General features: G+C 39.6%; 3 protein-coding genes across 3 annotated transcripts; 2 read left to right on the top strand and 1 right to left on the bottom strand.

The window, feature by feature from the left end:
• Window positions 1-947: 947 nt before the first annotated feature.
• ufd1l (ubiquitin recognition factor in ER associated degradation 1) lies at window positions 948-5,422 on the top strand. Its single transcript, XM_085180964.1, has 12 exons — window positions 948-1,117; window positions 1,320-1,452; window positions 2,386-2,418; window positions 2,504-2,625; window positions 2,948-3,078; window positions 3,173-3,245; window positions 3,432-3,500; window positions 3,579-3,647; window positions 3,721-3,771; window positions 3,861-3,949; window positions 4,633-4,717; window positions 4,814-5,422. The coding sequence occupies exons 1-12, from the start codon at window positions 1,115-1,117 to the stop codon at window positions 4,886-4,888; spliced, it is 933 nt and encodes a 310-aa protein (XP_085037090.1). The 5' UTR covers window positions 948-1,114; the 3' UTR covers window positions 4,889-5,422.
• A 116-nt stretch (window positions 5,423-5,538) lies between these two features.
• On the top strand, window positions 5,539-7,981 carry c12h22orf39 (chromosome 12 C22orf39 homolog). The gene is made up of 3 exons (XM_085180970.1): window positions 5,539-5,894; window positions 7,063-7,230; window positions 7,324-7,981. The coding sequence occupies exons 1-3, from the start codon at window positions 5,862-5,864 to the stop codon at window positions 7,453-7,455; spliced, it is 333 nt and encodes a 110-aa protein (XP_085037096.1). The 5' UTR covers window positions 5,539-5,861; the 3' UTR covers window positions 7,456-7,981.
• mrpl40 (mitochondrial ribosomal protein L40) lies at window positions 7,961-11,022 on the bottom strand. The gene is made up of 5 exons (XM_085180969.1): window positions 10,836-11,022; window positions 9,780-9,863; window positions 9,431-9,586; window positions 8,502-8,583; window positions 7,961-8,385 (listed from the first exon to the last, which is right to left on the bottom strand). Exons 1-5 carry the CDS (start codon window positions 10,895-10,897, stop codon window positions 8,158-8,160), a joined length of 612 nt encoding a protein of 203 aa, XP_085037095.1. The 5' UTR covers window positions 10,898-11,022; the 3' UTR covers window positions 7,961-8,157.
• Window positions 11,023-11,125: the final 103 nt, after the last annotated feature.

The raw sequence follows: 11,125 nt of genomic DNA, 5'->3' as shown, positions 1-11,125 counted from the left end.
CAGTTACAAAGTAGCACAGGAACAGAGCCGGAGGGAGAAAGAGAGCCAGGGACAACAATCATCCACAACTATTTTCAGTTGTGGATGATAAAGGATTCAGAAAGTTTATTCATGCAGGCCCATATGACTTCTTTTTGTTTTCATATTTTAATTTATATTTAATTGTATTGTGGTTTGCAGTGTTTTGTGTTGTTTCACTTTAAATTTGTTTAAAAGGAAAAAGCTGAAAATTTAAAAGTTGAAATGTGAATAGCTGGTTTTTGTATTATATGATTTATTTATTACATTTTATGTGGAGTGAATAAATAAAAGTATATTTACGGTGGCCTCTAGAGACAAAGCACGTACAAACTTCAAAACACGTATGAACTCTGAAGCACGTAAAAACTCCAAAACACAACAGAAGTGCTCCAGAATGCTAGGCGCAGTGTTGAGCTTTTGTTACCTACTGGCTACACAAGCCAGCAAGTACCAATGACCTGATTTGGTGTGTGGTAGTAACAGGTAAATGAACTTTTTTTTTTTTTTTTAATTATTTGAATATATATGAGTGCTTGTGTATAAATACACAAACCATACACATATGCTTTCAATTGTGTAATTTAAGTGATCTAGATAGCTCTGTTTTGGAAGTTCAGTTAACTCTAGGAATGTGTTTTTTGGAGTTTGTACGTGCTTTGGAGTTTGTACATGCTTTGGAGTTTGTACGTGCTTTTTCTCTAGGGGCCACCACATATATTTATATATAAACATATATAAATAAAACCACTATTTTTACATTAGTAATTTCTTTTGTGCATAATTTTATATTATTGTTAATAATAAATTAATTAAAGCAACAAAACAACCTGAAGAGACGGTTCGGAGTCGAAAGAGCCGGCTCTTTTTAGTGAGCCAAAACGAAAGAGCCGGTTCTCTAAAAAGAGCCGGAAATCCCATCACTAGTGGCTTTTCGCACATGCGTGGTACCGATCGGGTTTCCGGTACGGATCTGGTAGTGACTACAATTTCAGTTGTTTACAACGTTGAAAATTGTAAATTTTTCTGTAAAGTAGAAAACTGAAACAAACATCATTAAGCGGGCGTTTAGCAGCGAGGAACAGAAACAGTCAACATGGTGAGCACTGTGGTTTTTCTCGCCGGTGACTTTGTATCAAAACAAATCGTAGTTGCTCCAGTTTTAGCTAGCTAGCGGCTAGCAACAGGACTACAGCACAGCATAAAGATCCCCTGTCCTGAACAATTAAATTGTTATCTATTTGTTCTGAAGTATACACGTGACCTGAGTTTGACTGACAATCTTGATGTTTGTTCCACAGTTTTCCTTCCATGTGTTTGACCACCAGCTGGCCCGGGGCTTTCAGAACCGCTTCTCCACTCAGTACCGATGCTATTCGGTGTCCATGCTGGCTGGACCCAACGACCGCTCCGATGTTGAGAAAGGAGGCAAAAGTGAGTCTCATTCAAAGAATGGTCATGTTGGTTCCGGCAGTCACCCAGTTCAAGGTTTCTGAACAAAAGATATTGAAGTACAGTATTTTCTCCCATACCACTCGTTCAAATCAAAGTATGTATGGCTGAAGAATTAAATGAAGACCTCAGTCTTTGACCTTTGCAGGATCTGGTGATTCTGTTTTGCTTGTTGGCATAGTTTGGGTCCACTGTTGCTTTTTAGAGTGAAAGGTCACTAGAAACCAATACAGAGTTGCTCTGACTGATCACTTTTATCTTGTGATCAAACATTTTAATCCTGATGGGAGAAAATGAAACTCCCATCCTTAATCCTCAAGAAGTCACTATGAACATGTTGTTTTAGTTCAGTATGTTAGACAGTGCTCTCCACCATCAATATTAAAATATCAAAAAAGGGAACGTGTTTTGGAAGATTGGTGCATCATCAGTCCTGTACATTTCAGAGACTGGGGGAAATTAGTTTCCTTTGTCTAGGCTCTCATTTAGAGATAAGGTGGGGAACTTAGTCGTTGGGAAGGACCTCAGGGTAGGCCTTCTACTTCATCACATCAGTTTAGGTCGTTCATAGAGTTTGATGAGCAATGGTGTGATGTATGGCAGATTTACATGTAGCTAATTTTCTGCATTCACCACTGTATTGTGGGTGTAATCTGTGCCAACATCCACATGGTGTAACCAGCTCCCTTGTCCAAACATATATCCAGTACTGCAAACATATCTGAAGTTAACGATTTAACTATTTATTGCTTTGTGGTACTTGCTAGAAAACACAACTGTAAAAAAATATCCTCAAAATGTCCAAGTTTATGTTAGTATGTATAAGGTGAAAGTTACATATCATATTTCAACATATTTATTTTATGAAAACACATATTTTCCTTAAAATAACTGTTATTTTTCTTTTCTTTTCAGTAATAATGCCACCTTCTGCTCTCGACCAGCTCAGTAAGCACACGTTAATTCAAAACCTTCTTACTAAATGTCCTGTTTACATCCTGTTTTTAGCATTGCTCTATTTTCCTCTGTTCAGGCAGGCTTAACATTACCTATCCAATGCTGTTCAAGCTGACCAACAAGAACTCAGACAGAATGACACACTGTGGTGTCCTGGAGTTTGTGGCAGACGAGGGAATCTGTTACCTGCCTCACTGGGTGAGAAACAGTAATGAGTGTCTCGTGTCAGCAGTGGAGGAGCACTTACATATTCTTCTTGTGTGGAAGTGGATAACAATGTTGTAGAAGTATGAGTTTAAAAATTCAATTTTGTTGGTATACTCCAGCTCCCTTCCACAGTGAAAGTATTTGCATGTTAGGTTAATTGGTGATTCTGGTTGTCTGTCTCTGTGTCTTAGCCCTGTGATGGTGACCTGTCTAGAGTGTACCCCGACTCTTTCCCCCATGACCTGATAGATGGATGGAAATAGAAAAAAAAAATAAGGCTGGAGTGACATTTGCTGTATTTTGTTCACTGCAGATGATGCAGAATCTCCTGTTAGAGGAAGGCGGTCTTGTTCAAGTGGAAAGTGTTAACCTCATGGTGGCCACTTACTCAAAGTTCCAGCCTCAGAGCCCCGACTTCCTGGACATTACAAACCCCAAGGCAGTGTAAGGAGTACAGGCTGAAATGTTTATTTGAACTTTAAATTTTTATTTTTTTGACACTTCATGTTTTAACATAAGTGGTTAACATTCATTACAGACTGGAGAACGCACTGAGAAACTTTGCATGCTTGACAACTGGTGACGTCATAGCCATTAACTACAACGAAAAGGTGAATCAGTTTCTTTAAGTTATTGTTGGGAGTATATGTGACCAAGGGTTGTTCTTGGAGAGTTTCCTGGAAGATCAAACATAAAAATGCCTCTAATGAATGTGGTCATAGATGGCTTTGATCAGGTGCTTATATACTCTGTTACAGCCTACATGCTATATATATAAGGTAATCTGTGTGTTTCAGATATATGAGCTGCGAGTCATGGAGACCAAACCAGATAAAGCAGTATCCATCATCGAGTGTGATATGAATGTAAGATCCTGGACTTCACCACTGTCACCGTAAACTGTTTTGTTTAGCTCGCTCACATGCTGTTACTTTGCTGTTCAGGTGGATTTTGATGCTCCCTTGGGTTACAAAGAGCCTGAACGACGGCCTAATCACCAGGATGAACCGACAGTAAGGAGCAAACCATCGTGGTAACTGTACGTTTTCTGCTTTGAACAATGTAATAAAACTGTTTTTCTGACAGGAGGAAGAAACAGATCCCAGCAGTTACGCTGACATGGACACAGGCTTCAGAGTGAGTTCAAGTTAATGTGTACTTACTGCTACTATAAGTACTTGAATAACATAATTTGATTTAATCTCTAATCTGTGCTTTATTTTCAGGCTTTCACCGGTTCTGGTAATCGTTTGGATGGTAAAACTAAGGGGATTGAACCCAGCCCTGCTCCCCTTGCCCCAAGTGACATTAAAAGGTGAAAAGATGTTGAGTTTCTTACACATTCCCATAAAAATAGCTCAACTGTTAAGTGGCCTAACAGACAAGCTATTTTTACAGGGAATATTACACCTTTATTTAACAGCATATTGCAAATTGATGAGGAGAGGGATGACAGTCAACTCAAACTGCTGTTCATTATATGAAAGCCCCCAAGCAGAAACCATTATATCTATTAGGCTATGTTAGATATCTCAGACTTGGTTAGCTGAGTTGAGACATAGAATGTGACACCTTGAGGCACATGAGTTTGTCACGAGATATATTTAAATAAAGTTCTGAGCAGTTTATGTATTTTTTATGCTTCATAAAAACAGAGAGGAATATCGGATTTATGCTCTAAGGCAACTGGGTACCCTGGTCTTAACCCTGAAGCCTAAAGCCTGAACCATAACATAATTGTCAGAAAATTATTTGCTTTTTAAAAAAAAAAAATGGTGTGGTTATTGAACTTTCTGAATGGTCCACACGGCGTTGCACATCTGTGGTGAGTCTTTATCTCTACTGAGATGTACTGAACACCAACGAAGTATAAAATATAGCGATGTAACTATACATTGGTGTTGTCCCACATATTTTTTAAAGCTGTGACAGCACACAGCCACACCACGCAGACAATGGTTTTCCAAGCTGTTGTGTGTCTAATGTTTCGTCACACAGAGGGATTCCCAACTATGACTTCAAAATGGGAAGGATTACCTTCATTCGAAACTCCAGACCTCTGCCCAAGAAAATTGTGGATGATGTAAGTAATGCAAACAGTTTTCTTTCCTGGCTATTTTTAAAGTCCTACATTTAGTTCTCAAGCCATATTTTTCAATTTTCTTCTGAATCTTCTCAGGATGATGCCATAAACAGATTCATCGCCTTCTCTGGACAAGGGCAGTCACTACGCAAGAAGGGCCGAAAACCTTGAAGAGTTACAAACGGGGAGTCTGACTCATGTGCACAGAGCTATCTTATTCTTTTCACCTTCAGCAGCAAAGTAAAATATTGGTTTTCAGATGCGTTTGGTTTTGCCCCTCTGCCCCTTTTGAAATGGAGGTTTTGCTGTTGATTATAGCGTGTAATTAAGTCTGACAGTAATATTTTGTTCAAAAGAATCTGAGCAGCCTAAAATACTGTCTGCTCTAATTTAGTATTCACAAATTCAGAGTGACTGATTTTCTGCCAATATCTTATCAAGAACATGAAAAAATGACAGCAAACATCTTTCTTATATCAGATTGAATGATCTCTGACTCTGCGCAGACCCATCTTTTCCATAATTCTTTTTTTATTTTTACAATCCACTTTAAAATGGCTGTTATCCACAATCCCAGTGTTACTATAAAGTGGGAGCTTTTGTTTTTGATTATACTGAGAATAATTTTATGTTTGAAGTTTAGACTTTTAGGAATCTTTTCTTTTGCTTTATTTATAAACAAATAAAATGGTGTTTTGAAATGAATTACACTCAGACCTATTTTTGAGGTGTTATGCTCTTTCTGTGACATCACCTGAGTCGAGTTTTTATATATGAAGAAGATGATCAGTGGATAAAGTATTGGAATTGGTGAGTTTACATAATGGGTAGAATAAAGAATGATTGAGCTCTCAATCAGCAATAGTACCTACAAATTCAGAATTGAGAAAACCAACATTTCAATTGTTTCAGAAAAAATATTGTTCCAAATAATTTATGCTTTTCGTTCCATTAAAAGCAGAATATCTTTAAACAAACTGTAAATTCACAATGACGTTCTTCAGCCCTGCACACATTGTTTTCGTTTTGATGCGTTGTGGCCTCGTGTATTTTCAAAATAAGTGCTACAGAAATGTGCCAAGGGCTTTTGTTGTGAAAACTAAAGCCGGAAGGAGTACAGTTGCTAAAGCTGTCGCAGCTAGCGATGGACAGGGCTGTGGGAGAAATCGCATGGAGGGTAATTAAACCAGATATTACGTTATTAATTTCGTTACTGATAACTTTTCCTTAGTTAATTTGATTTGCCTTGTTTTTGAGAAGACTCAAAATAATCAAAGTCAAATCCTGATGACGTAGGTCGCAAGGTGATTAGCTTTAGATGCTAAACCGCAAATGTACCATCTAGCAAAGTCAGACAAAGAAGATCCGAGGAGGCGACGTATATATTTTTTTGATTCACGAAATGCACTAATATCTGGGCTTGCTGATCAAATTTAAAAACAGCATGTGTGTAGTTGGAAAGTCAAATCAGCTACTGACCAAACTGAGGGTCAGCCCATTCTTAATACGACCGCAGAGAGGCGCTGTTTAAATGGTGAACACTTCAGAGACTCAGGTTAAAACTCACCGGCCATTATATTGGGAACGTCATGGTTGTACTGGGTTGGTCTCTCTTTGCCTTCGGACCTGCATTAATACTTCGTGGCTCAGATTCAACAAGGTGTTGAAAACATTCATCAGAGATTTCCAGTTTGGCACGACAGCATCACAGTTGCTGCTGACAGAGATGTGAGACGAACATCAATAAACTGCTCACCATAGTAGCCACATGTCGCTGCAGAAATTTGAACTCATCAGATCAGGCAGTGTTTTTCCAGTGTTCTTTTGCCCAGTGTAGGTGAACCTGTTCAAACTCTATTCTCAGTTTCCTGTTCTTGGGGAGCGACACTCAGTGTGGTCTTCTGTTGCTTCAAGGTTTGACATGCCGTGAATTTAGAGATGGTCTTCTGCATATCTTAGTGGTACTTTTGATAGTCACTGTTGATTTCCTGTCATTTCGAATCAGTGTGGCTATTCTCCTTTGACGTCAACAAGGTATGTTTGCTTAGAGAACTGCCCCTTACTGTGTATTTCCTCTTTTTCAGTTGCTGCCAGTTGATTGGCTGATTATTTTATTAGTAACAAGTAGTTAGACAGTATCCAACAAAGTGTATGGTGAGTTTTCACTATTAAATGAAATTGTATTTTCAGCCTAGGGTGAAGGACAAAGGTTGATCCTCAGTTGCTCTTGCATTACTTTCATCCTTTGGAGGGGAGAGAATGAAGACCTCAGCTCATGTCAGTCACCAGAATCCCAACAGAAGTTTAAAATTTTATTCAGATTTTTGTTTGCTTTGTCGCCACAGCCGCCGCGGGCATGTGAAGACTACTGGAGCGAGTTTAGACACTGCAAAAGTTTTAAAAACTGGTTTCACCACTACTACACTTACGGTACCGTGCCGTCCTGCCAGCAGTGGAAAGAGGACTACCATAACTGCAGAGAGTGGGAGAAACACAGAGGCACCGAGGCTAAGGTGGAACAGCAAGAAATTAAAATTTTAAAGTCCAAACGGGTGACCTCTGTGATCCCCTCCAGGATGTATAAATACACTCACTCTGTCTTGCAGGAGGCGTTGCGGAGAAGTGAGAAAATCAGAGTGGCAGAGCAAAGAAACTTCATTCCAGTGTGGCAGCTGAGGCAGGAGCCTCCTAGAGACTGGCACGTGCCACTGAACCAGGAGAAGCCTCAGGACTCCTGAACATCGAGTTTTGACAACATGCTGTGTTTCAGTTTAAGAGCCTGGACATTCTCGTGATCACGAGATGTCATCAGCTGTATTCACAGAACTGCTGTATGTAAAATTATATGTACAGTATGTCTAACAATGCTGGCAGCAGCTAGTGCTCAGCAATAAGGATTAGCTGTTTTATCAGTGAATATGATCCGTTTCCAGACAGGCTGGTGTGTCATAGGTACTAATTCTGCAAAGCTTGTGTTAACTTAAGCACAAAGACCTACTGCACTCAGAGAAAATTAGTTCTATATTATCCTTATTTTGACAGGATATATATTCCACCCAGGTAATCAGTGATCTGCTTCATTCTCTTTGAAAAAGCTGAAGAGTCTTTGCTGTATTTGTCAGCTGCTCAGCATATGAATGAGATGTTTAATCTTACTGAAAAATCAAAATGACAGAATCCAGAGTTGTGTAGCAGTTTTCGTCCTTATAACATGACATGTTCAAAAATATTCTGAAAACTGGATCAATAAAAATATGTATATTTTTATTTGATTTATTTCATTATTATAGACAGAAATATGAATGTGACACAAACTCACTGTAACTCTCACACAATGAATGACAATGAAGGAATAAAGACACAGTGTGCTTAAAAGCTTCATTTTTGCTTAGTGAATAACATTCAGACACACTAAACTACACACAGCTATCCCTCATTTATCACTGCGTGTAAACTTTAGTGATATCGTTGTATTTCCCATCAGGGGCGTCATAATTGGGTATTGCTGGCGTATATGCGGGACCTTCGTGAACAAAGGGAATAAGAAGCGGGTCAGGCTTCAGCGCTGCCCGGTACAGCTCCTCTGACTCCAGCTTCAGCTCCTCCAGTGCCTCCCTCTGTGCTTCCAAAGCCAGTTCAACAGCTTCCACTTCAGCCATGTGCTGCTTCTGCAAGAACAGCAGACAGATACAACCCACTAAGTGCATGAGATGTAGAGCCGGGGTCAGATGTAACATTTTCCATAAAAGCTTTAGTGACGCAGGTGCGATAGGTAAGTGGTAACCTGTTTGTATCGACACCACTCCTTCAGCAGCAGGGCTCGACCCTCACTTTCTTCAAATGACAACCATGGAGCAGTGCGTTCCCTTTGACAGAGAATTATGAACATCAATTTAAAGGACTTAAAAGCCCTATATCCAAGAAAGGTATTCAAATGAGCAATTTAAAAGTTTCAAAGCTGTTTTAATATCCCAGAGCTTCACTGCAAAAGACTGATAAAACCAACAAGACATCAGATAACAATCACGTCTCAGAACTTCAGCCACCTTTTGCAAAGGTGTACGAATGTTGAAAAATGCTTCGGGTAGATAAAACTGCGTCTGATGGGTTAAATGAGACTTGTAGAATTGTAGTATAGTAGTATTTACATTATCTTGACATAAATAATGTTTGTGTTAACACTCCTGGGGCATTATTGTCAAATCCATTCTTGACCAGTGAGATGTCATGAATAATAAAAATTCAAAAAAAGCACACAATAAGTGCCTTTGACTTTCTTTTTTTTTCCATTTGTTTGTGTGATCCAACAAAGCTGATTTTAACACATGATATTAAAATAGTTCTTAACTCTGATGTGGAAAACAGAGTTGACATCAGCTCAGATTTTCTCCATTGGCTGTGGAGGACAGCGTTCTCAAAGGATGCCGTGGGCTGAGCCACGACACATTCATTTTACACCTTGGACTTATAGAGCTGCTTGATCTGTTGCCTGTTTATTTAGGAATAAAAACACATTTCTTTTCCCATCCATTGGTCTTAAAAATACCCTGCTTCTGATGATCCATACCTGCCCAGTAGCTTTAGTTCATTTGCTGACGAGAAGAAATTTGAATGTGTGTTATCACACTGAGCACTATACATTAATGTTTCAATACAAATTTGACCTCATTATTTCAAACGACATTTATGCACATAGACTGAAATGAGCTCCACCTTGTTTCATCCAAGCATTTGGTTGGAGTGATGAAGTCCTCTATGGGGATAAGCTCTGGTGGAACTTTCTCCAGTTTCTTCAGCTTCTTTTTCAGACGCTCTCTCAACATCTGTTCCCTTCTCGGGTCCACTTTCTTCTTCTTTTTTGGCTCAGCTCTTGAATAACACAGATCAAACCTCTATGTTAATATATTCAGCCACAAGATAGAGCTTGCTGAGAAATACTGTTAGCACCACAAACCATCATAACATTGGTGGACTAAGTTGTTCAATTTAAAATATTGATGAAATGACAATTGTGGTAAACCTCGGTCATGACTTGGTTTGTGAGCCTGAGCCTGAATCATACCTCAGTGGAGCAGATGTCTTCAGGGTCATCACTGGTGCAAACCAGGGACTCTGTACAAGATGGTGATGTTCTCCATACAGAGAGCTGCAAAACAGACAGGTCATTTCTCAAGTTCTCATTTCTCTCAAGTTTGTTTATTCTTTAAAGAAGACAGTCTTAAGAGTGCTACTTATTTTTTTTAACTCCCAGTAAAAATCTTAACATCTTCATCTCTGCCACCTTCAGCTCAGTTGCCTGTCCTTTTTATTGGTGCCACCCTCTAACTACCATCTTGTAAACTTTCCCTTTCACTTCTGTCACAAATCACCCCTGATGCTCATCGCCACTCTGCCTGCACTGTCTTCTTTATCTCTTTTGTGCACTGTCATTTGCTTTGGATGTTTAACCCCAGGTATTTAACCATCCACCGTCACAATTTTTGGCTCCTTTCAGCATCACGAGCACAGCTGTCTGCCTCTCACGTGTTCTGTCTTGCTTTTGACTTTCATTTCTCATCTATCAAAGCATACATTCACCTCTCCAGGCTCTCTTTCACCTGCTCTCTACTTTTGGTACAGATCACAATATCGTCTGCAAATATTATGGTCCACAGCGACTACTCACTGATCTAATCTGTCCATCTTCATTGCAAACAAGACGGGGCACAGAGCAGATCCCTGATGCTGATCCAGGTCCAACCCATCTGTCACTCCTACCGCACACGTCACCACTGCTTCTCTGTCCTCATGCATGTCGTGCACCACCCTCATACTTCTCTTGCCACCCCATCATATGCTTTATCTAGATGCACAAGTGCACAGTTCAACTCCTTCTGACCTTCTCTATACTTCTCCATCAACAGTCTCAAAGCAAACATCGCATATGTACTCTTTCTCAGCATGAAACCATACTCTCAACAACTACATCCATCTGTAGTCACAACAGCTCTGCTCATCACCCTTGTTATTGAAAATCGCTATAAGCACACTTCTTCTCCATTAAAGCACCGAATAACCTTAGCTATATTAGCTCAACGCAGCTAACGCACTTCGTTCACATCGTACATCAATCACTCACCTCGACGGCATGGCCTGCCGCGATAAAACCCTGCAAAGACATCGCGAAAGAGCCAAAGACATGTTTTAATTACGTGTCTGTTTCCTCCTTTAACTCAGTTTTGGATCCAGGACAACAAAAATTCACATGTCGTCCCCTGGAGTGACAGCTCCCCCCACACACGTCGCTGAAAGATGACGTTTGAAACAAGCGGCCGCACACTTCAACGTGCGCACTTTCGCTTATTTAAAAATCCTGGAAATAAAATCAAAGACAGATATTGGATATATTATAATCCGTTAATATATTAA

Source organism: Neolamprologus multifasciatus, chromosome 12 (assembly GCF_963576455.1).
Source record: "Neolamprologus multifasciatus chromosome 12, fNeoMul1.2, whole genome shotgun sequence".
Classification (NCBI taxonomy): Eukaryota; Metazoa; Chordata; class Actinopteri; order Cichliformes; family Cichlidae; genus Neolamprologus; species Neolamprologus multifasciatus.
Note: the sequence above shows the minus strand (reverse complement) of the source record. Positions and strands in the feature narration are given on the sequence as shown.

Bases quoted from the DNA above. Each gene is read 5' to 3' on its own strand.
- ufd1l (XM_085180964.1), top strand. The intron at 2,419-2,503 runs GTAAGCACACGT...TCCTCTGTTCAG, and splicing joins TTCTGCTCTCGACCAGCTCA to GCAGGCTTAACATTACCTAT. The intron at 3,079-3,172 runs GTAAGGAGTACA...CATTCATTACAG, and splicing joins ATTACAAACCCCAAGGCAGT to ACTGGAGAACGCACTGAGAA.
- c12h22orf39 (XM_085180970.1), top strand. From the start codon at position 5,862: ATGGACAGGGCTGTGGGAGAAATCGCATGGAGG. The intron at 5,895-7,062 runs GTAATTAAACCA...TTGTCGCCACAG, and splicing joins TGGGAGAAATCGCATGGAGG to CCGCCGCGGGCATGTGAAGA. The intron at 7,231-7,323 runs GTGGAACAGCAA...TCTGTCTTGCAG, and splicing joins ACAGAGGCACCGAGGCTAAG to GAGGCGTTGCGGAGAAGTGA.
- mrpl40 (XM_085180969.1), bottom strand. From the start codon at position 10,897: ATGTCTTTGGCTCTTTCGCGATGTCTTTGCAGGGTTTTATCGCGGCAG. The intron at 9,587-9,779 runs GTATGATTCAGG...GTGTTATTCAAG, and splicing joins AAGACATCTGCTCCACTGAG to AGCTGAGCCAAAAAAGAAGA. The intron at 8,584-9,430 runs GTGGAGCTCATT...TCTCTGTCAAAG, and splicing joins AAATGCTTGGATGAAACAAG to GGAACGCACTGCTCCATGGT.